Here is a 23,518-nt window from a genome sequence, read left to right as displayed (position 1 = left end):
ATCAAAAACATTAGACCTCCAATAACCCATGTATATATTACTCGGAACAAAATACAGTTCAAGGCACCAGACAGTACATTACACTATTTGCGCATCTTTTTGATATTATTAACACAAACAAAAATAGTTACATTCTGAAAATTAAAAGTGGGCCAACGTTTACTCAGGTACAATTCGTTACATTCATCTTCTCTTAATAACAACTGGCCCATTCACAATATAAAGATTTTCTCTAAGGGAACATTGGAAATCCTGAGGAAATTTAATACAGATTTTACCAGCATCTTATCCAATGTATACTTTTTTTTTTTTTTTTTTTTTTTGGTATTACAGGTACTTTTTTTTTAAAAAAAATCATAATAAATCTTTATCAGTTAATTATTAAGCTTACCTTTATATACAGTTTTAATACATAATTTTATTTGTTTAGACTTTAGCGTTCCTTTTATGCAAATAGACACTTTTAGAACGAATAATGTGTCTTAGAGTGATTTTGGGAATATATATATTTTGTCTTACGATGTAAATGCCTGTGCCCCACTTCTTCCAGCGATAGAAGTGTTATCATTATGAGCAAGCAGTTATAGAAAATTGCCCATCAAATTTGTAACTTGCAGGAGAAACTGTACTTTTTTTTTTTTTATCATGGTACTACCATATTCAGATATCAGAAGTACTATCTTCCATAAATTGTCGGTATTGTCTAATAATACTTCGTTTCCATGTATAGTATTCACTGTAAAGAATGTTAAAATGCTAAAACTAAGACAAAAAACTGCAGTTGATATAATTTTAGTGTCTACTTATAAGCATTTCTCACACTTAACACCTAATATCAATTACGCAACTGGCATCTATGCGATGAAAGATTAATTCTTACCAATATTTCAAAACTACCATGCAGATATTTTGGTAGGCAAGTAACTTGCCCCTCCCATCACAGATTACAGTTATTCACGCCTTTCCCGAAACCTAACCGTTGTGCAAATAATATCCATTCAATATGAAATCCTATGATACTTTACTTGTTTATCGTGTATAACTGCCCTTAATACTGTCTTTCTTTCATTAGTAACGATTTACACCATCACCGTTCTTAAAAATATATCACCAAAGCACTGAAATATTTGGATTTAAAAAGCTATAGAAATATTTTCACAGCACTTCCAAATAAAAATAAAACCACATGGTATTCAGAATTATCTCATTTCTACAAACAAAAATTAATTCTGTACAGTGTTTGATAATAAATCAGGCTTCAATATACGAATGTATATTTAAAAAAACAAAAAAAAAAAAAAAAAAATTCTCACATTATTGAAGTGTTCTTTTTCCCTTTGACTCAAAATTATCTTACAATTTTTGATGTATCCAGATTTTTTAACTCGAAAAACAAAAATTGAAAAAAAAAAGATATACTTATTTCTCAAATCAAACCTATGTGTGAAGAAAAGAAAGAAAGGAAGAAAGAAAAAACACCAGCTTTGATGATATGTAGCTTTCAAGCATACTATGTAATGGGTTCTGAAGAATCTTTAGGACCGATGTACATATACGTACATACTTATTCGCACTCACACATACATACATACAATGGCACATCTGAGTTGTTTAAATCTACCAGTACCTTATTAACAACTTCCAAGGCATCAAACAGAAGTTAACTTTTTATTAGACTTATTCATTAAGTTATATTTCTTTTATGATAGTAGCCTGAAAATTTTGTAATAAATTATGATTCTTTGATGATGTGAATAAGAACACATTTACTTACTGATGGTCCCACGTTAAAGTCCAAATTTCTCCTACAATAAAGGAAAGTTAACGTACAACAGAAGAAAAAAACTGCTGGCTTCATAACAAAATATGTATTTTGGGAACCATGCACAAACATATATATATATATATATAAAGATCTAATATACATACTTACAAGATTCAAGGCAAATTATAAAATACACGAAAATGTTACACGGAATGATGGAATGTAAGCACAGCTTCCCTGATAATTAATATATACAGAAGACGTTATAATATTTGGCTAACAAGCATTATGCTTTAATTTGTACTTAATTAGTACCAAGAATAACACAGAACAACACAGCTCTCTAATATTTTGCTATTCTTATATTGTGAATGTTACAATACTGTCATGTATTTTTTCTTCTTTTATTGTCATGAATAAGTAATTACTTTCTACAGAAAATCTTCAACGACAGTTTGGTATCAACTGGAGAATAAACTGCCTACTTAAGAAACAGATTAACACTGATCCTGAAATCACATCTGTTAGATAACACAAATTGAGACTAGATTTTCTTCAGCATTAGCACCAGTGCCACTGTTATAATAGTGAATGAAATTATACGTAAGAACATTTACATGTAAAGCAACGAAAATAAAGCTACAAAGAATTAAGAATCACTCGAGATTCCAGCATCACAGATGAGCTCCATTTTCAAGGTGAAAGAAATCCACTTCTATCTCTCTTGTACTTTCGGCTGTTCCGTACTCTCCTCAGACTGAGCTCCGGGAGAACCTTGTGCAATGGATGGATTATCACCAGATCCATTCGGCTGTCCAGTCTCTACCTTCATTTGTGATTCCTCCAATTGAGCCGGACATTCAAAATGCACACAATGGAAAACCTACGTTTTCAAAAATGAAGGAACAAAATGTTTAATTAAATATTTATGAAGTTAGGTATTATCATTTTTTATAGTATCTTCTTCTAAAATAGTACACCTGTTAGCATAAGTAATGTTAACAGCGTCTATGAAAGAGAGTCATTTCACATCAAATAACACAAGAAATTACAATTTTCAACTTTAGCTTACTTAATGACAATGGAATAGATACTAATCATTCATAAATTAAAATTGATAGTAAATATCTCAAGTTACAAATCGTACAAATTCAAGGCGAAGAAAAGGGTAGTCATAATGTAAAAATCTGAAACAACTTCTTAAATAGCTCTAATGTAATGAGTTTTGTTTCACACTGGAAAACTATGGTTCAATCAATTTTTTAACCAGATGTGATATGTTTATTAGTTCTGGTATCACTAAAAGGAAACGAAGGAAGACGAAACCTATTCCTAGAACACTGAATCTACTTCGAAATATGTTTCTCATTATCTCTTACGTATTTTGTTCTGCGAGAATCTAATACCGAAACCACAAGTGGTAAAAGGTGTAGACAGAACTATTCTTGAGACACTGAACGTACTTTAAAAACAACTGTCACTACCTTTCATTGTTTCTGCCACGTGGAGAGTCAATACTGAAAATAATGGCTAAATCTAACAGCTTCAGTAGACGAGTTCTACACTTGTAAGATTGCATCCACTTTACCCGAAACAAACAAATTACGCTCTTATCGTTTTTGCTCTATGAAGAAGTGGTTAACTGTACCATTTCCAGTTTCAATCTAGTGGTAAGAGCGGAGACTAATCTTAATCTATTCTGCTGAATTAACTTCAAAATCCACTTCTTGTTCGCGGCTATATTTTCAACAGGGCATACACCTCATGAGAAATTCAGGTTGTACAGGCCGCAGAAAAAAAAAAAAAAAAAAAAAAACCTGCAACATGAGCATGTAAGTTTATTGTGAAACGACGAAGTCTTTTGCTCCAAAATAAGTGTGCAGGGAAGGACGCCGAAGTTTCCCCTGGCGTGATTCGTGCCACTTAGATGTTATATTGATTCCCTGCGCTGTTAGGCGTAGTTTCACAATAAACTTACATGCTCATGTTGCAGGTTTTTTGCTGCGGACTGTACATGATACGCAATATCTCATAAATGAAAAGTGATACAGATATGAGACAAACACTAATAGAAATGTAATGAATTAACCTTTAATGCTGTACCAAAAACTTTTTACATCTCAATTTCAACAATGTGGATGCAAATAATTCCATAAACTGATGAATAAAAAGAAATCAAATTGTCACTTTTAAGCCATGAAAAGTATCGGAGGGCATTGAGTCAAGAATATTTCTATATGGACTTTGTATTTATCTCCACATAATGTACAGTCAGAAACAATATGGAGTATAAGTTGGGAGGTATAGGAAATGATAGCTTAACCTATACTTAATATTGTTTCTGCCTCAACTGTACGAAATTTGAATAATGATTTTGTAGGGCATCAAATATGGCCACATACGGAATTTTCCAATATTTGCACTTGAATATCTCTGGTGGAGGAAGTGCGATTAATTCTGAAATGTACGATAAGTAACCATTAGTTCATGTTGTACTTACAGTACAAAATTGGGATTCTGGAATTTCCACGTATACGAACGGAGAAGGAAGGAGCGAGGAGTGAACATTATCTTAAATGTCCATATCTCGGAATCTCTGAATGCTAGACATGAAGTTTGGTATATGGACTTCTCATTTCAAATAATTAGAGGCAAAGATAAAAGGTTGAAAAAGAAGTCTAAAAAGTCTGATTCAAAATATAGGAGTGTCAATACGGTTGATGAATTTGTGAAAATTGCTCGGGAGAATATAGGGAAACAAAACACCAATGAAAATGATTCATACTTACCACTGAAAATCTTAGAAAAGGATATTAGAAACAAAAAGTATAGGTTAGTAATGTAATGAAAGCTGCCACGAGAAGTTAATTCACAGAATAAAACTAAATTCAGAATCGGATTCTGAAACATATGAGGAACTACAATTACCTGGTTCCCAAAATGATACTGTATTTATATATATAATAATGATGTACATGCAGTTGGTTTGAGTAGGAAAGAAATATGTGAAACTGGTGTTAACACGGATAGGTGGTTTGATCATGACTTTGATTTAACTCAGGCAAAATTATTTAAACGATTTCAAAGCTTGAAGGCTAGTTCTATTGCAGATGATAACATTTCTTTGAATAGTCTCCTGATTAGTTTAATACTGAAAATGTATTTAAAAAAGGAGAAAGCTGTAGATGATGTTAATAAACAAATAAATCATCTTCAAAATGATAAAGAGGATAAAAATAGAAATATTAGAAAATCAAACTGAGTTGTTAAAAATTAAGACAGAAACTAAGCAAAGGGAAATTATTCATAAGGATGTGGTGATTGACAAAGAGAAAGCATGAATCAAAAACTAACAAGCAGAATTATGGGGCCCTGAACAAGAAAGAGTGCATATTGACAATAACTATCAAAGAAGAATTACAGAGATAGTCAAAGAGAAAGAAAATGAAATAGAAAAAGTGTACTAAATCGTTGTTGGAATTGGAAGATCAAATCATCTCTTACGGAAAAAAAAGTTAAAGAATTAGGAAATAAAATTAATGATCAAAAAAATAGTTAAAAATGAAGATTACAATAGCGTTCAAACCTATCTGACTAATGTAACCTATCTTTAGAAGAAACTGAAATGATCATTTATGTGAAGGTGTTTGTAATAATAGCCTAATTTTAAAATTTCTTTTCATCTAGAGTTTTTTCTGCAGCGAAAGTAGTACGTCTTTTGACCACGAGATGATGTTTTTTTAAATTATTCTCACTACTAGCGCCTCTGGTGAGAACAAGGAGAATCATTCTAGCCCTCACTTTGAAACTCAGTGAGCGAAATCGAAGGCCTACACGGAAGTACGTATACCTGCAAAAAGGAGGGGTGAGAAAAGGGGAAGTTTCAAGTTTTCTTCTTTCCCTCCCAAATTATGGGTCTTCTTTTGGAATGCTGTCCACAGATGTGCAAAATTCAGAAGGTTGTTTGCATTATATCCGACCTTTTTGACGGATACTCACCCAAAAAGATATCGCGCTTCCCACGGGCCTCCAGGGTGCGTGGGCGGCGATGTTGAAGATGGCGTTTCAACAGTCCAAATGCGCAAAAATCCATTGGACTGGCATTTGGGCTTTTCACGGGGATATCTTCAAACGGAATGACACGAATTCCTAATTCCTCTGTCATTTTTTGATAAAAACGTAGTGTATGTTGTGGTGGTATGACTCAAAGCCTTGTCCATATGGATCATCACCTGGTTCGCGTCCATTTCATACAATTGTGGGATATCTCTCCGATAGAAGGTGCCAGAATGAATTCTTGGAAGTATCTTTCATTCACCTACATATTTTTGTCCACCTGCGTAACAGCAACTACTCTCATATCCGAATCTCGTAACAACCATAAAGCCACGAGGGGAACTTTCCCTGCACTGAAGAAGAAAGCTGCTGCGTCCCTTGCAGTCAATGTTATGGTATGTGATCACACGAATATGACCACCAGCAGTGAGATGGACATACGATTCATCCATTGTGACAACTTTCTTCCATTTGGAACCCGTCAGGTATTTTTCATACAGTTTTCTGTAGTTCGTCTTACGTTCGGCAATGTGACGCTGCAGCAGGTGTAGTACACGGGCCTTCCGCACACACTTCAACCTAAAGCGCTTGCGAATTGCTTCGTTCACAGTTGACAATGCGAGGTGGCATCTGTAGCCCATATCACGTTGCGTCAAAGGATCTTCTTGGCACGCCAATCGACGGATCCCTCTTACCACTACAGGTGTCACTTTGCTTGCAGCGCTTGTCATGGTGGTTTTCGTAGGCGAATGTTTCCCAAGGGGAGCCTGTTGTGTGTAACGGGCCACAATAACTGTCGCACTAGTCACCCCGAGTGTTAACCCATTCTCCTGACACTGATTCACAATGCGTAGGTACGAAAGCATAGAAAAGGATCATTACGTAATCCTCCCGATATCTGGTGATTTTCGGCGCCATTTGATAACCTCACTACCAACACTCACGCACCTACAAGGTCAGAAACAACACTGCTCCTGCCAGCAAACCATAGTTCCTGTATGATACGCCAGGTGGCAGCACCGAATCGAAAATGATCGGATATAAAGCGAACAACCTTCTGTTTCCTCGCAGAACAGGTATCTTCGACTGCGGTATTTTACTACTATTATTATTATTATTATTGAATGACACGTCGAAAACCTACCAACCTGATATGGGCTAAATTTTTGAATTTTTTATGGGAGTTGAATTTTTTATGCTTACGAATCAACGTTAAGTTTATTCGTTTTAAAGGCGGTTATTACATACTGTGCTGTTGTTCGCAGGTTCGAATCCAACTCAGGGAATGGGCGTTATGTATTGTCCAATCATAACTTATTTCACTATTATCATTCAATCCTAATGGTCACTTTTGGCCTAAATGACAGAAACGTAGGTGATACAACTCAAAATACAATAATGGAAACGAATGTTGACTAAATGGGACTGCTCCCTCCTTTTCTCTCTCTCTCGGCATATAGTATTGCAAGGAACAAACGAGTTCAAGCTAAGCAGTGGCAATGACGAGACAAGTCAGTTCACGTCAATTCAACTTTGTGGATGGGCTAGGCTAGTAAGCAATAGTTGTAAAGAGCATGATCCGTTTTCTATTATCACCAGCCTAGATAAAACTAGAAATTTCTCACGCTTTTTCATTTAAACAAGAAAGATATACCCACCCATATAGTCCTATTTAAAAAACTTAGGAAAAAAGAACTGCATATTGTTTTTCTTTACGAGAAATAGTTTCTTCTTTCTCAGCGTGTTCCTTCATTCCTTACAATTTCTACAGTTCAAAGACTGCGTATTTACGTATTTACTACCCAAAAAAAGCTACCTCTTACAAAAGTAGATATGCTTACATTAAAAATTAGCTCTGTGTAGCCTGGTTCAAGTTCAATGTCTTGTGTGACATGATTTATTATTAGTATTATAAGTTAATTAATAAGAAAACCAAATATTTTCTCAAAGCAAGACAAACGAAATATAATTCATGGTATCAAAAATAATCAGATTTACGGAAAATTATCAGAAAGAAATACAGAAGGTCGATCCGCGTATATGTGTCCAATTTTGAAATAGCACTAACTTATGAAAATCCATGGGACCACCATCGGTTGGCCTCAATGTAATGGCTATGTGTTCTGGCAATAGCCCTGCACCGTAACTTCCACTAAGACTACGACGAAGTACAGGAAGTGGAATCTTCTCCCATTCCTCCCGGCAGGCTTTCCACAGGCCCCCGAGAGTAGTGACACGACGAGAAGAAAGTGCCCTTTTCGGTAGACCAAACCCGCAGAAATCCATGGGACTGGCATCTGGTGATTTCACTGGTATATCATGAAATGGAATAGCACGAATACCGGTGTAGGTTATCGAGCGAATTTTGTCACAATCTGATAGATACAGCCATGCTTCATCTAGTGTGGCCACAAACTTCCACTTTTCCCCAGATAGATGGCGTTCATAGAGGCGCCTGCTGTTGGTCTTTCTCTCACGGCGATGGGCCGCACTTAGGTAATGTCCATGACTTTTAAAGACCCTCCGGAGGTAGCGGTTAACAGTTGACTGTGGTATGTGGAGTCGAGCTGCCATCACACGTTGCGGAGGGGGATTTTCTTGTAAGGCCATTCGCCGCAACTTCTGAGCTACTTGTGGAGTCCTGTGGTACACGCTCGCTTCCTCGACCCCTTAGTGGGTGAATGCTTACCTGGTATGTCTTCTTTTTTATACTGCTTGATTATGTTCTTGATAGTCGTCGAACCCAATGCACAACCATTTTCTTTGCACTGCTTTTGAATTTTAGAAACCGAATATTTGGCGTGGAAAAGTCCAATTACGTAGCTCTTCCAAAAACGGTTCACCTTTGGAGCCATGATGCACACGACACAGTTTCGCTTGGCAGACGATAGAATGGACCTCCAGGTATAGCACACGCGTTTAACCACTTGGTTCGGTCGCTTCTGTGGTCAGGGGTACGGGTGTAAAATTGGACACATATACGCGGATCGACCTTCTGTATTTAGAGTAGAAAAAAATCATATTTGAGTCTGGAAAACAGTACTGTCAATAATAATGTGTATTTCAGGAAAATATTTTAGAATTCTGATGGCAAGCAATAATTACAAATCAGTTACAGAATCAAATGATGTTATGGAACTATTTTGAAGATGTTTTTAGCGAAAATGTTAATTTAGAATTCAGATATTATGCAAATAGCCAGGATATGAATTCTCCATCCCTCAGTATTAAGCACGACGTAATAGATACCTATACACAATATCACTAAATCTGATGTGATTCCAGCAATTAAAATGATCAAGGAAAGTCCCACTCCTGGTCCTAACAGTATCTCTTATTATACAGTTACAAGCCTGTAGCACAAATTGCCAATTGTTCTACCAAATATATTTACTGCATCCCTCAGAAATGGCGAGTTTCCTTTAATATGGAAAAAACTACACATTCTACCAAATATATTTACTGTCTCCCTCAGAAATGGCGAGTTTCCTTCAATATGGGAAAAAAATACACATTGTAGTAGTACACAAAACAGGTTATTCAGGGTGTCTACTAAAACTTCAAAATGAAATTTCGTAACCTCCTTCCCAAACCATAAAATTTAGTAAGAAGAGCCAATTTGGATGCGAATTGGGCCAAATTTTCATACATGCGATAGAAGCATGGTTTGTCTGCAATTTGGTAGCATCTAAAGCCGACCAGAGACATTTTTGGTGGTGAATTTTGACGTTTTATAATTTTTCAGTCTATGCTTATATTTGCACAGATAAAAAAAAAAAATCGTGACCCAAAGCTAAATTTTGTGACTTTTTCTTGCTTTCATGGCTGTTTTCTGATTTCATGACATTCGTGACCGATAGATAGCCTGTTATTGTAGAAATATTAAAAAGTTTTGACACAGAAGTATCTTTTATATTTCAGTTCAACAGTCTTTTAGTGGACATTTAGAAAATGCTGAGTGCTTAACGTAATATAGTGAATTTGAATAAGCAACGAACTCTTACTTTTGCCCCTCAAACCTGATGTAGATGGCTTTTCTCTTATGAACTTGGAAACAGTTCGTTTTTGTATATTGATGAAATCAGATTGATACACGAAGTTTACTGCATTTATTTTATTTAGTGGGATTTACAATGAGCTGGTAATTGAGAGTGTTACATTTTATACGATAGGTTGAGTTGACAGTTAGCGTTACGGACCTGGCTTTTATTTTTGAAAAGTTAAGGTATTGGTTTGTTAGTCACGGGTCCCGTGACCACAGACTGAAATGAATGAAACTAGGAAGTTTTTAATTAATATACCGCGGTCGTTTTTCAGCATACATAGCTAGGAAGTTCTTCCAGTTTGTTACAATTTGTTACATACAAAGTTTTATATAACAAAAAATATAATAAAAACAAACAATATCATTTCCGTATATAAACATAACACTGTTATTTCCTGGCTTGTTTAAACAATTTAACACGCGGATAAAAAAAAAAAACTACATAAAATAAACATACAAATTTTAATGAAATTAAAATACTAATTTTCATTTTTATTTTCGTCAAATACTCGCAAAGAATTGGGAATACAATACCCCGGTCCATCAACCATTTATTGATTTTAAAAAGGCTTACGACTCGGTTAGGATAGAAACATTGTATAACATTCTTACGGAATTTGGAATACCGAGAAAGCTAATTAGATTAAGACATGTTTAAATGAATCCCAAAGTAAAGTCCGGGTAGGAAATTTTTTGTCCACGAGCTTTCACGTTGAGAATGGCCTGAAACAAAGAGATGCGTTGTCGCCATTATTACTTAACTTTGTCCTGGAATACGCTATAAGGAAAATCAAAGATACCAACCAGGGCCTAGAGTTGAATGTAATTCACCAGGTTATGGCGTATGCTGATGTAAATTTAATAATGGATGATAGGAGAACAATAGAAAGAAATGCAGAGGTCTTATTAAATGTTTGCAGGGACATAGGTTTAGAAGTAAATGCAGAGAAAACTAAACGCATGGAAGTTCGTCGGGATCGTAATATGGCAAATTATGGACACGTTAAACTATCAAATGATACTTTTGATAAAGTGGATACTTCCAAATATCTAGGATCAATATTAACAGACGAAAATCATATTTACAAAGAAAATAAATGTCGATTAAAAGCAGGGAATTCGTGTTACTATTCGGTTCAAAATCTCTTGTCGTCGCGAATTCTGTCGAGGAATTTGAAGCTTAAAATATATAAAACGATAATCATGCCTGTTGTTCTGTATGGTTGCTAAGCATTGTCGCTTACTCTAAGGGACGAACATAGACAGTGTTTGAGAACAAGATCCTGAGACGAATATTCGGACCTAAGAGGAACGAGAATGGAGAATGGCGGAAACTTCATAACAAGGAACAACATAATTTATACGGTTTACCAAACATTGTTAGGTCATCAAATCTAGGAGGCTTAGGTGGGAAGGTCATGTAGCCAGAATGGGGGCGAGCAGGAACGTTTTCAAAGTATTAACTGGAAATCAAATTGGAAAACGACCATTAGGAATACCTAGGTGCAGATGGGAGGACAATAAATATTAAAGATGAATTCGCAGAAATAGGTATATATAGTAAAAACTGGATCTAGTTGGCTAAGGATAGAAGTCACTGGAGAGTTTTTGTGAACGCGGCATTGGACCTCCGGGTTCATAGGCTATAGAGTGAGTGAGTGAGCGAGTTAACAACACCGACTATAAAACTACAGACATGTAAGTCATTAACAACAGCACGTTATATATAGAAAGGAACCTTTTTGAATGAGGGTAAGAAATTCAGCATTAAATTTATATAAGGGAAATCTTAAAGGCTGAGATGGCATTACTAACAGTTTTGGCTTGAAACTACACAAGATTATTTAAGAAGAAGAAACGAAAAAGATACTTTTATACTTGTATTAACATCTAATAATTCAAAAATTCTTAATCAGATTATCTTTAAAAATTTTACACAGGTTATGGCACAACAGGATGGATTTTCAGCAGATATAGGTTTGTGCAAAGCTTGACACATTACATCGACACTTAGCACCGGTGTGGAAGTTATATAGGTATCGCCAATACAATACGTATAATTTAGTAGTGTGAAGAAATATTGTGGATCGCGTGAAGTAAGAAATCGCAATCTTCAACTTATGTACTTCTTCTTCAAAACTCATTACAGGTTTCTAGAATAAGGAAATCCTGTGATTAGAAAGGCACATCGAAGTTTGATTTCGAAGGAATGCTGAGGAGATTTAAATTAGTGCAGTGTTAACACTGTTCTTCAACCAATTACATTATTAGTGAACTAAAATAAAACAGATGAAACAAATGAGACTGGAAAGTAATGTATAAGTATTATTAATCAGCTACTTAAGATACTGACAGTACTCAATGAGAATGAATATTTAGGCAAAATTGAAATTTCATGAAGGACTATTGGAAGTAATAAAAGTAAGTTCCACAATCAGCATTAGTTTTCAGAAGGGATAGGTACTGAAGAAGGCACTAAGGGTATATTGCCGAAACTCAGTTTTAGATAATTCTGGGTGCTTTTGGAGTTAAGTACTTTTTAACGAATGTTAAATACACTTCCTTTAAAATCAAAAAGCTTTTACTTTATTATTATTATTATTATTATTATTATTATTATTATTATTATTATTATTATTATTATTATTATATTATTATTATTATTATTATATTATTATTATTATTATTATTATTATTATTATTATTATTATTATTATTATTATTTGTGACAAAGACTCATGCAAAATTTTCAGATTTGAAATTTTGTGATTGTATTTTTTTTAAAAAATGTAACCAGCTGCGATTTCCCTACATTAATTCTGGGTATAAAGCTTGGTTGTAATTTATACTACAGAATAGTTTCCTTTATGTGTTAATTTTGGAAAGAGAGAAACACTAGCATTTTGTTCAATTGATTGTTTGGATTCTTGTTTATTAGTATTAGCTTAGTATTGACTATTTTTTCCTTTCAACGTATTGGTATGTATGCATTTCATTTCTCTAACGAAAAAAATAAGGTTTATTTTCAATTTCAGATTACCACCAGATGTAACCAAGATGAGTATCATTTTGATATCCACAAAAAAATACGCTCATTTCAAGATTATGTCTCATGTGGGTTTGGTATTCTTCCTAAGGGTGTACTGCTGAATATCAATTAACTAAGATATAAATAATCAACTAAAGATTATATTTGAATTGGTTAAAAAGAATGGATACCTTAGGAAAACTTTAAAATAAATTAAGAAAAAGGGCTTTCGCCTTAACTAACAAACTTGCACCCAAGTCCAGAATAAGTAGATTTCCTTTGTATATCGACCTAAATTGTCATTAAATCTGAACAAAGTTGCGAAGAAATTTGAGTTTCACGTTAGCTACAAATCACTCAAAAATACTGGAAAGCTCTTTTCGGATTAGGAAAATTATTTTGTGAACATATTGAGGTCTATCATGTTATTTGTCGATGAGATAATTCTTACACTGGAATTACTAGGAATGTATAGGAACTAGAATAAAACAACATACAAGAGACGCAAAAGATGAGGTATTTGCGGTTTCAGGCTTGTCAAAACATCTAAGCATATTCAAATACAACTTAAAGAAGATTAATGTTATTAGGAAAAACGTTACTGTTAGTAAAAAAGAAATGTGTACGAGTCATAATCAGGGCCGGCGCAAGGGGGATCGAGTCGTACTACCGCCCAGGGCGGCACGTCTAGTGGGCGGCAAAATTTGAAAAAGAAAAGAATACTATTAAAATATAAGGCTTCGTAATAGTCCCACATGGAAAAATAAAATTGTGTTCCCTGAGAATGTAATTAAACTTACTTCACTCACATTCAGGAAAATACTCACTCAGGAAATTCAGAGCATTCTCCCTCATTTCCAATTATCAAACTACTAGCCACAGGTATCTCGTTCAAGATTTCCCTTGCAGCGGCGTAGATAAGATTTTCAGCTAGGGCGGATAAGATTGTCAAGTGTGTCTTATATTTTTCTATTCAGCAATATTCTAACGCTCCACTCCAAGTACGCAAAAGGTACACTCCCACTTGAGACAGGCCGTTGCAGCCTACAGCACCTAGAGACATTTAGGTTCTAGCAGCGAGTTTTTAACCAATTTACAAATTGTTCATTATCGTATCTTATCAACAATATATATATAATGGTTTTTATATCTAAGCAATACAAGCTTGACAGCATCATGGCCGAACACATTAAAAGAACCATGGGAGGACAAAATAAATACCACCATTAGTAAGGAAAAATGTCCAAAAAAATTTTATTCCAATTCTTAGTAAGTAAATTGAAAGTAAAATACTGTTTTTGTTGAAAGCTGCAACATATTATACCATAATGCTTGACTGTGCACCAAATATTTCTGGTACAGAGCAAAGGATCGTTCGTTTTATACAAATTACATGTAGTAATGGAGAATGGCTTGTAAAAATTTGCGAACACTTTCTTGGTTTCGTACCAGTAAAAGACATCACTGGTCTAGAAGTGACAGAAGTAATAATTAAACACCTAAAAGAAATGAGCTTCTATCGAAGACATGAAGGGCCAAAGATGTGACAACAGTTCCAATATGAAAAGCAAAAATAAATTCCCAAGCCTTCTATGTTCCTTTACTAAATTTTGTCGTTAACGATGCGGTCACAACATCTCAGTCCACCATTTTTTTTTTTTTTTTTTTTTTTTTTTTTTTTTTTTTTTTTTTTTGTATAGTTAAAAACAAGTTTATGACTTTTTTTCTGCGTCAGTTCAACGTTGGGCCATACTGAAGGAACATATTAGCAGCCTCACTTTAAAACCATCCAGCACCACAAGATGGGAGAGCTGAGTTGATGCTCTGACTCCATTTAGATATCAAATAGAGGTTTATGATACCTTACTTTAAATAAGCAAGGACAATAGAATAGATAGAGTGATCGTCCATGATGCTCTGTGTATAGCAAACCAGCTGCGTGGTTTTACTTATCTTTGCTCACTCGTTATCTGGTATGACTTTTCACTCCACCTAAACATAGTAAACAAAAGTATCCATGTGTTGGATGCAGTCGGGTTTCTTCAAAATATATCTAAGTACTTTGAGAGGAGCAGAAATTATGCAAAATTCAACTTTACTTAGTTGATGCGATGGAGTTGGCATCAGAATTAGGTATGGATGACCCACGGATAGGCAATGCAATGCAAACTCTAAGTCGAAAGAAGAGGAGACGATTTCAGTACGAGCCAGAGAATGAAGCTATTGAAGATCCACATAACAAAATACAAGATCGATTTTTATTACAAACTTCTAGACGTGACTGTGTTAGCTTTAAGAAAAAGGTTTGAGCAACTTAAACATCACTGCGAGTATTTCGATTTTCTTTACGATATAAGTAATCTGAACGATATGCCACCTGAACTTTTGTCTGAAAATTGCCTGCATTTTAATACGCGAAGAATCGAAAGATATTAACCCCAGTGCTTTGAAAGATGAACTGAACCTATTAACCGCTATAATTAAGCCTAAACGTTCACCAAAAGAGACTAAAATTAATTGAGAAATATAACTTTGCTCCCTATGTCAGTGTTGCAGTTATGATTTTGTTTACCTTACCAGTAACCGTGGCAAGTTGAGAAAGAAATTTTTCGAAACTTACTCTACGCTTATTAAAAACTATCTACGTTCTTCCATATCTCAAACACGTTTAAGTGGTCTAGAGATAATATCAATGGAACATTAATTGGCTGAAACATTGGACTACGCGAATGTGATAAAGGAATTTGCTCATACCAAAACAAGAAAAGTTTTTTCAATTAAAGTATGTTAAATTTGTGTATTTCTATTGTGTTTTAGTACATAATAAGTCTTAAGCTAATTACTTACTTTTCTGCCGTAATATTTGATTCACTATATTATCTTTTTGCTCCATACTCTATTGGAAACACCTTTTGATATAAAATAAGCTTAAAATTAAAATTCTTAGTCGGACTAAAGCATAAAAAAATCTGTATGCCCTGCTGTATATCCCGTACAGCGAAATCGAACATACCGAATATTGTGACATGTATGGAGTCGTTTAAATATTACGTAAGCATTCGAGAGAGGCAGTTCAATTTTTTGTTTAATTTTCCTTTTCATATATGTTTTTAAATATGGTATCTTACTTTTCTTAATACCTGAACGTTTTCTATCAAAATAAGGTTTGCGGATTAAAGGGGCGGCATTTGAAAGTACCGCCCCGGGCGACAAAAGTGCTAGCGCCGGCCCTGGTCATAATATAGTAATTTGGATGACGACAAGCTCGAAAAGAATTGGGAAGAATAGTACAGAGTTTGTTTCCGATCTATGGTGACGAAATTACACACTTTGTGCAGCACCACAAAGCGGGAAGAGAAAGAAGCTGCTAGTTGTGTGGGCACCTTGGACCATTGACTATGCCTGACAGGTGTGGTAAGTGCATACCGGAACAAATGCCGCCGAAAATAAGTGCTTATTGGGAGGGCTACATAACCGCCCTTTCCGATGTAAACTACAGATATAGTGCCATTATCAAACTATGCAAGGAGCGTGGATTCACTATGTCCAAAAATGGCATATCAAGGCTGTCGAAAGGGGTAGGTAAGGCGAGGTGTGGGATGATTCCTGTGGGGTAGAAACATACCAAACTCCGGCCTGCCACTGGCCGCACACGAGTTGATTTGTAGTTTTGCGTCCCTTTCAGCAGAGAGGCTATATGAGACGGGACCTAATTATTAACGTAAAATCCGAACCACATGAGCTCCCGCCGGAGACCGCACACGAGCTAGACTTCGGGAAGAATCCACCCACACAGAGGAGTATCGCGAACAGGCTAATAACTTATAAATATCATTAAACACTACTTTTGGAATAGAAGGATCTCAGTACAAATGGATCAAGATGAGTTGTAAATTCGTAATGAAAAAGGCTGCCCACAGGGCTCAATACTAGGGCCCTTAATGTGGAACATTTTGACACAACCCTGACTGCAAAAAAACAAAACTAAATGCTAACAATCGAAAAGACAGAATAACAGCCTTTGTAGATGATATTGCGATAATACTATCAGCCAATTCAAGAAGAGAAATAGAAACGAAAACAAATGCAATCGTTGAAGACCTAAACAACTGGTGTCAAGATAATAAACTAAACTTATCGGTCAATATATACAGATGGTGATCAGAAAAATGGAAACACCTGTAGTTGGCAACATGTCAGATGTATGGGTTGGCAGTGGTGTCGTGGCGCCCGCAGCGCCGGACCGCGGGTGGTGGTGTGTTAGGTCGAACTCCATACTACGTCAGGCGCAGTGGAACAGCAGTATTCAGTGGCTGCAGCAGACGGAGGTAGTGTAAAATGGGAGACCTCTCAGATGTTCAAAGAGGACAAATTGTTGGTGCGCGGTTATGTGGAGTGAGTGCGACGGCAGTGGCTACTGTGTTAGGTGTGTCGCGTGGGACAGTGTCGAAGGTGATGACGGCCTACACAACACACGGGAAAACCACATCGGGGAAGCGGAACAGTGGGTGGAAGAAAATTATGAGTGACAGGTCACGCCGGGTATTAAAGCGCATTGTCACGCAGAACCGTCGTGCCACTGCGGAGCAAGTGACGGAGGAACTCAATCAGCACCTCCCCCACCCTGTTTCGACAATCACAGTCCGCCACGAATTACATGACATGAACTTACGGGGTCGTGTTGCTCGGGCCAAACCGCTCATCAGGGACCATAACGCTTTCGCACGTCGCAAATGGTGCCGCGACCATGCAACTTGGACCGTTGAGGACTGGAAACGTGTGATATGGTCGGATGAGTCATCCTTCACCTTATTCCCAACCACGGGCCGTGTTTATGTGTGGAGAACGCCCAAAGAAGCTTATGATCTGCAGTGTCTCCGCCCAACTGTGAAACATGGCGGCGGCTCGGTGATGCTGTGGGCCGCCATATCATGGTTTTCATTGGGTCCTGTGGTCACACTTAGCGGACGAATCACTGCCAACGATTATGTTGCAATTTTGAGACCACTTGCATCCTATGGTCCGGATGTTGTTCCCGGACAATAACGCCATCTTCCAGGATGATAATGCACCCATTCACACAGCTGGCGTTGTCGCAGCGTGGTTTGAGGAACATCGGGATGAAGTTCAACACCTCCCCTGGCCCGCCCAATCCCCAGATCTCAACATAATTGAACATGTGTGGTCCGTCTTGGAAACACGACTCCGGCGACGATTTCCACCTCCATCCTCTCTCACAGAACTGGCCGATGCCCTGCACGAGGAATGGTGTGAAATTCCACTTGCTACCATTCACGACCTCTATGCCTCCATCCCACGTCGCATCAAGGCTGTTCTGAAGGCGAAAGGTGGCCCGACACCATATTAATCTGGTAAGTTGCAATTTCGTTCAGGTGTTTCCATTTTTCTGATCACCATCTGTATATATGCATACTTTTCGGTTAAAAAAAAAAAAAAATGAAGAGGCCCACAAATAAAACTAGGCAATCATAAAATAGACAGAGTTAAAGAATTTAGATATCTAGGAGTAATAATTGATGAAAACCTGAATATTTGTAAACACATACACGAAACCGTTACGAGAGGAAACAAGGCGACCAACAAATTGATAACCCTAGGTAAAAATAGATATAAACTTCCTAATAAAATATTAAAATTGAAACCCTGCTATGCGCTACAATGACTTACGGATCTAGCACATGGGTGCACAGACTGCTTCAAAATAAGAAAATGAAATCTTTGAGTTTTACGTCCCACAGTTATGCCGGTTAGGCTAAAGGAGACGGTGATGATGAGAGATGAGTGAAATGGTGGAATGAAGAAAGTGGGAGGAAACGGGAGAACCCCGAGAAAACCCACGAGCACGGTGTTTGTCCACCACAAAGTTCACTTGGCGGAGGCTGGGATCGAACCCGGGACCCCAAGCACCAGAGGTGAACGCTCTACCACTGAGCCACCGTGCCCCCCTGCTTCAAAATAAGAGAACAAAAGAAAACTTTATCAGACCACAAAGAAACCTTCTGATGAGATTAAGTGGTGCATAGAGCATCGCCCCCAACAATGTCCTGTGTTTATTACTTGACGTCAAGCCTTTGAACTTAACAGCAGTACAGAGAGCAACAAATTATTGGATGAAGAGGAATAATAAAGAGGAGGTAAGGGAACTGTTGGAAGACGTTCTTGAAAACGCCCAAGAGATTGAAGAAAGAATTAAAAAGATGTGGAATACTGAATGGACACACTCTGATAAGTCACAAAGACTTAGAAATATTATATCAAAGGTAGAAATCAGAGAACAAATGAAGTTTCTTGACCCAGGCCCAGGACTCATTCATTTTCTAACGGGACATGATCCATATGAAAGCTACCTACAAAAAATAAAGGCCAAAGACGATTCAAATTGTGAATGTGGTGAAACAGGGGCACCAGAGCATCATATCCTCTGGTGCCCCTTGCTCGAGGAGTTAAAAATTTAAGAAAAGAGTGGAGATAAGACAGAAAACAATAGCTGATATAATGAGAAGCGAGAAATATTAAAATATCCTAAAGAAAATAACAGATCTTTACTTGGAACTAAAGAAAGAACAATTCTATAGAGAAAAACATATAAGGAAAACAAGAGCAGAATGAATGTGGAAGGATGAATGAAATCCAGTTTCTCCGGACTGGAGACCTCAGGATGTCTCGTGAAAGATACAGGAATTCTGTATCTGCTAGGGAGGACGAGTGTGGTTGTGCTAGTACGTCCCCACGCATAGGTGCCTTGGAGCGGATCTCCGGAAGCACTAGAGTGTGGTTTTGGAAGTGTATCTTTCCTTCGGGTGGCGGGTTCATCTGGTATGACAGTGTGCATGTTGGCTTTGACTGTGTCCCCATAGGAGACAAGTTCGACTTCGTGAATGTCTCAACGGTTGGCACAAGTGGAAGGATACCTCGGACCAGGGTCCATACTAAGTACTCTGAGTGGGCCCTGGACCTCAGACCTGTGTCCTATTCCAAAATGGAAAAGTAAATAAAGGAAAGAAATAAAAGGCAATGATGATAACCCGTGCCGGTTTTAATTTTCAGATACCGGTTCTGCAAGACGGGCCTGAGAATAATAATAATAATAATAATAATAATAATAATAATAATAATAATAATAATAATAATAATAATAATAAACCATCACTAAAGACAGTGCACACCATCTTTCACCGCGATTTGAGGTTGGTAAAGCGACGGAAAGGGCTTGTTCATAAGCTCTTGCCAAAACACATCCAGGAACGTCGCGCCAACTGTAGAAAGCTGTATGCGCGGTACCTGGCCGTGAAAAGTGGAAGTTCGTTGCAACACTGGACAAGGCATATGTTTATCTGGATGACTGTCACAAGCCACGTCACTGAATTCAATGAAAGTTTCGGCACAGGTTTCATATTCATTGCTTGATACTCGGTACAGAACAACCTGACCATACATCGTGTAGTCAAAAATACGAAGGTAAAATAGGAATATTATCAGGCTAACGTCCTGACACCCATTTATCGCGATGACATTCCTCATCTCTATGGGAGAGACAAGAATCGTGTGTGGGTATATCAAGACAAGGTATCAAGTTACACATCTCACTCAACCCACCTCTTTCTTCAACAAATGGCACCAGAAACTGGAATTCGTACCATTCCAGTGAAGTCCCAAAGTCCCCTGATGCGTCACCGATGGACTTTCGCACCTTCTTCCTCCTGAAACGAGCCTTGCCTCACAGAAACCCCTCATCGTTGAAGGGCTATGGAAAGCCTGTCAGGAGAAGTGGTTGCAGATAGACATGACTACACTGCCTACCAGTCTCCTATAGTGGAAATTTCACTGTCAGGCAATTGCCCAGATGCACGGCCACCAAATAGAGCACTCTCAATGGTGGCGACATGGTTTCTCTTAAGATAAAAGCAGTATGAAATTGTCACCATAGATCGGAAACAACTTCTGTAGTTTTAGATTGTGTAGGTAACATTTTTTTTTTTTTTTTTTTTAGTTAGGCTCAAAGTCTACATGTTGAAACAATTTGTCTATGGTTAAAATAAATTTTAAAAATATATTAATAAATAATAAACTGTAGTGAAGAGAGAAGAAGTGAAATATTTCAAACTGTAAATAGTTTCGTATGTAAAAAGAATGTTTTATTATAAATAATTATTAGCGCCAACTTTTGAGATATTATAAGTGATCACCAACAGTTAAAAATGTCACTGTTGATATTAGTATTTTATTTGAAAAGGACAGTTAAATAACGTAATATTCATGAAGCCTACGTTCTCTGTTTAGTGTCTGGCAGTCAACAGCAAAAGGTTGATTAGTGTTTGGTGTCCCTTTAAGCAGCTCTGGGTGGTGCACAAAGATGATGTAATGGAATGGACTTGCGACGTCGAACATCTCTTGCTAAGTTTTCCAGCATCGTATGGTAAACTGATCGAGTATTACCCACACGTTTTAAAAACAGCATGCATGAAAAAAGCATGACTGCTCTTAGAGCAAATCTGAAATGCAGACGAGACTCCAGTATACTCTGATATGCCGTGCAATACAGAAGTTAAGGAGGCAGGCGCCAAAAATGTATTGGTTTGATCTACTGGCCCAGAAATCACGAATCATCGTAAAACTACATCAAAGGAAAAGTTATTCCCTAGTATGTCATATTACATTTCCACGGAAAAGTGAATGAACAGTGAGCTGGTTATAGATTGGCTCCGCACGAACTCGAGCAGGAGACCAGGCGCTCTTCTGAAGAAACGTGGGATGTTGATCCTTGATGCTCTTAAGGGCCATCTAACACCAGCTGTGAAGGACGAAATCCTGTAATCAAACACAGATCTTGTGGTCAATCCCACAGGCGTGACTTTGCAACTACAAGTGTTATATGTGGTGGTGAAAAAGGGATTCCAAAGATCATTCGAAGCAGCTCTACAGAAACTGGTTTGCTTCAAAGTCATCGAAGTCCTTACCCCACCAGGAAAATTGAAGAAGCCCTCGGAATCTCTACTAACGGAATGGATCCAGACTGTTTGGACAGGCATCCAGCGAATCAACTGAGAACGGCTTTAAAAAATGCTGCGTAACAAATGCATTATATCAGACTGAGACGATCTCCTGTGACACGAAAACCAAGGTCACAATGACACTGAAAACTAAGTGGACCTTCCAGTGAGGAAGACTACAGCAGGTCTGTATCTGATTTCATTTTTAGCGCAGTTTTTTGTAACTTCTGAAAATACCCAGTAAGTGCTTTATTTTTTATTACAAAAATTGGTGGCAGCTTGGGATTCACAAATATACGGTACTCCCATCTACTCTACTTCCACTTTTCTTAAAACCTAACCCTTAACACCATGCTGACAGCAGTCAACGTAAATCGATCTTTTGAGTTTATTTATAAAATAGCTCTTCAAGCAGTTTACCTTAACAATAATAGATTATACTTTACCTCGTTTGCGGTATTGTGAGTCCCAACAATGCGAATAAATACTACTGGCCTCTTCTCAAAGCGAAGCGTTTGCCATGACCTGCAACATTCTCTCGTTTTATCAGCTACTAATTCCCAATCCCACATATTGACTGACACTTCCACGTAGTAGCTGTAACTCCGATCATCACAATCCCACAGCAACAATCTGAAAAATTCCACCAAAAGGAGTTATTTTATATATATATATGGGGAAAAATAAATTTAGGAATTTCTTTGGACTCACCCCCCAAAATGGTTCCATATGGAACCAAATTAAGCCAGGAGAAAAATTAGATCCATTGAATAATTTTAAATGGCGCCCCAAACGACCTAAAATTTTCAATGCGTTTACAATACATAGTGTATGGGGAAAACCTGGAATAAACTCTCGTAATTTAGAAACGGCTCAAGGGAATGAAAAGATATCTTGGATAATGGAACTAGAGGAAGAGACGAATCTAATCTTGTATACGTTATCATGGCGGCCGTCTTGAAGTCCGCCATCTTGAATTCAGGTCAAAATTTTTAAATAGAAAGAGGGTCATGTAACATATCTTTTTGAGGTAACATTTCACCAGATGCACAAATCTGGTATTATCTTCAAGTTACCTATATTCATGTAAGAGTTATTACGTGTGAAAAACAAAATGCTTCATGTAACGTTATTTTATTGCAGTTATGGAACACAGATATGTAAGAATTTTGGAAGTCTTTTACATAAACTGAAACAAACTGCTTGTTTCGCTTTGAACTACAAATAAGTTTTTTTTTTTTTTTTTTTTTTTTTTTTTTTAAATATCAAGATGATCCACAGACCATTATGAGGAAAAAGAAAAATTATAACTTGGAAGAAATTGAAATATCCCTTATTTATGTAGTATCTTTTTGGTAAGTCATGAATCTTATTTGCTACACAGTTCACTTTGTCGCATATAGGAAAAGATTGTCTGTGGGCCTTTATATCTGCAAAAGAAACTGTTTGTGCTCCTCATTTTTCGTAAGAACGTTGTTGTAATCTTCTATTAGTTACACTCCTCTTTCTGCACACCGTTTGTTACGTGGATGAATTAAACTATTGTCTTTCCTTGAAGATAGTCATTGTTATTTGGCCATGAAGTCGGATCACACTCAACAAACCCTTTGGGT

At 36.9% G+C, this 23,518-nt stretch overlaps 1 protein-coding gene across 3 annotated transcripts in view; it reads right to left on the bottom strand.

Moving 5' to 3' along the window:
- Positions 1-351: 351 nt before the first annotated feature.
- BTBD9 (BTB (POZ) domain containing 9) overlaps positions 352-23,518 on the bottom strand; it is a 94,935-nt gene continuing 71,768 nt past the window's right edge. For all 3 annotated transcript variants that reach the window (XM_081771711.1, XM_081771712.1, XM_081771710.1), the window contains 2 exons: positions 22,352-22,538; positions 352-2,648 (listed from right to left, as the gene is read on the bottom strand). In XM_081771711.1, coding sequence (XP_081627837.1) covers positions 2,481-2,648; positions 22,352-22,538 — 355 coding nt within the window. In that variant the 3' untranslated portion in view covers positions 352-2,480. The remainder of the gene's footprint in view (positions 2,649-22,351; positions 22,539-23,518) is intronic.

Source organism: Thermobia domestica, chromosome 9 (genome assembly GCF_964235325.1).
Source record: "Thermobia domestica chromosome 9, izTheDome1.hap1.1, whole genome shotgun sequence".
Lineage (NCBI taxonomy): Eukaryota > Metazoa > Arthropoda > Insecta > Zygentoma > Lepismatidae > Thermobia > Thermobia domestica.
Note: the sequence above shows the minus strand (reverse complement) of the source record. Positions and strands in the feature narration are given on the sequence as shown.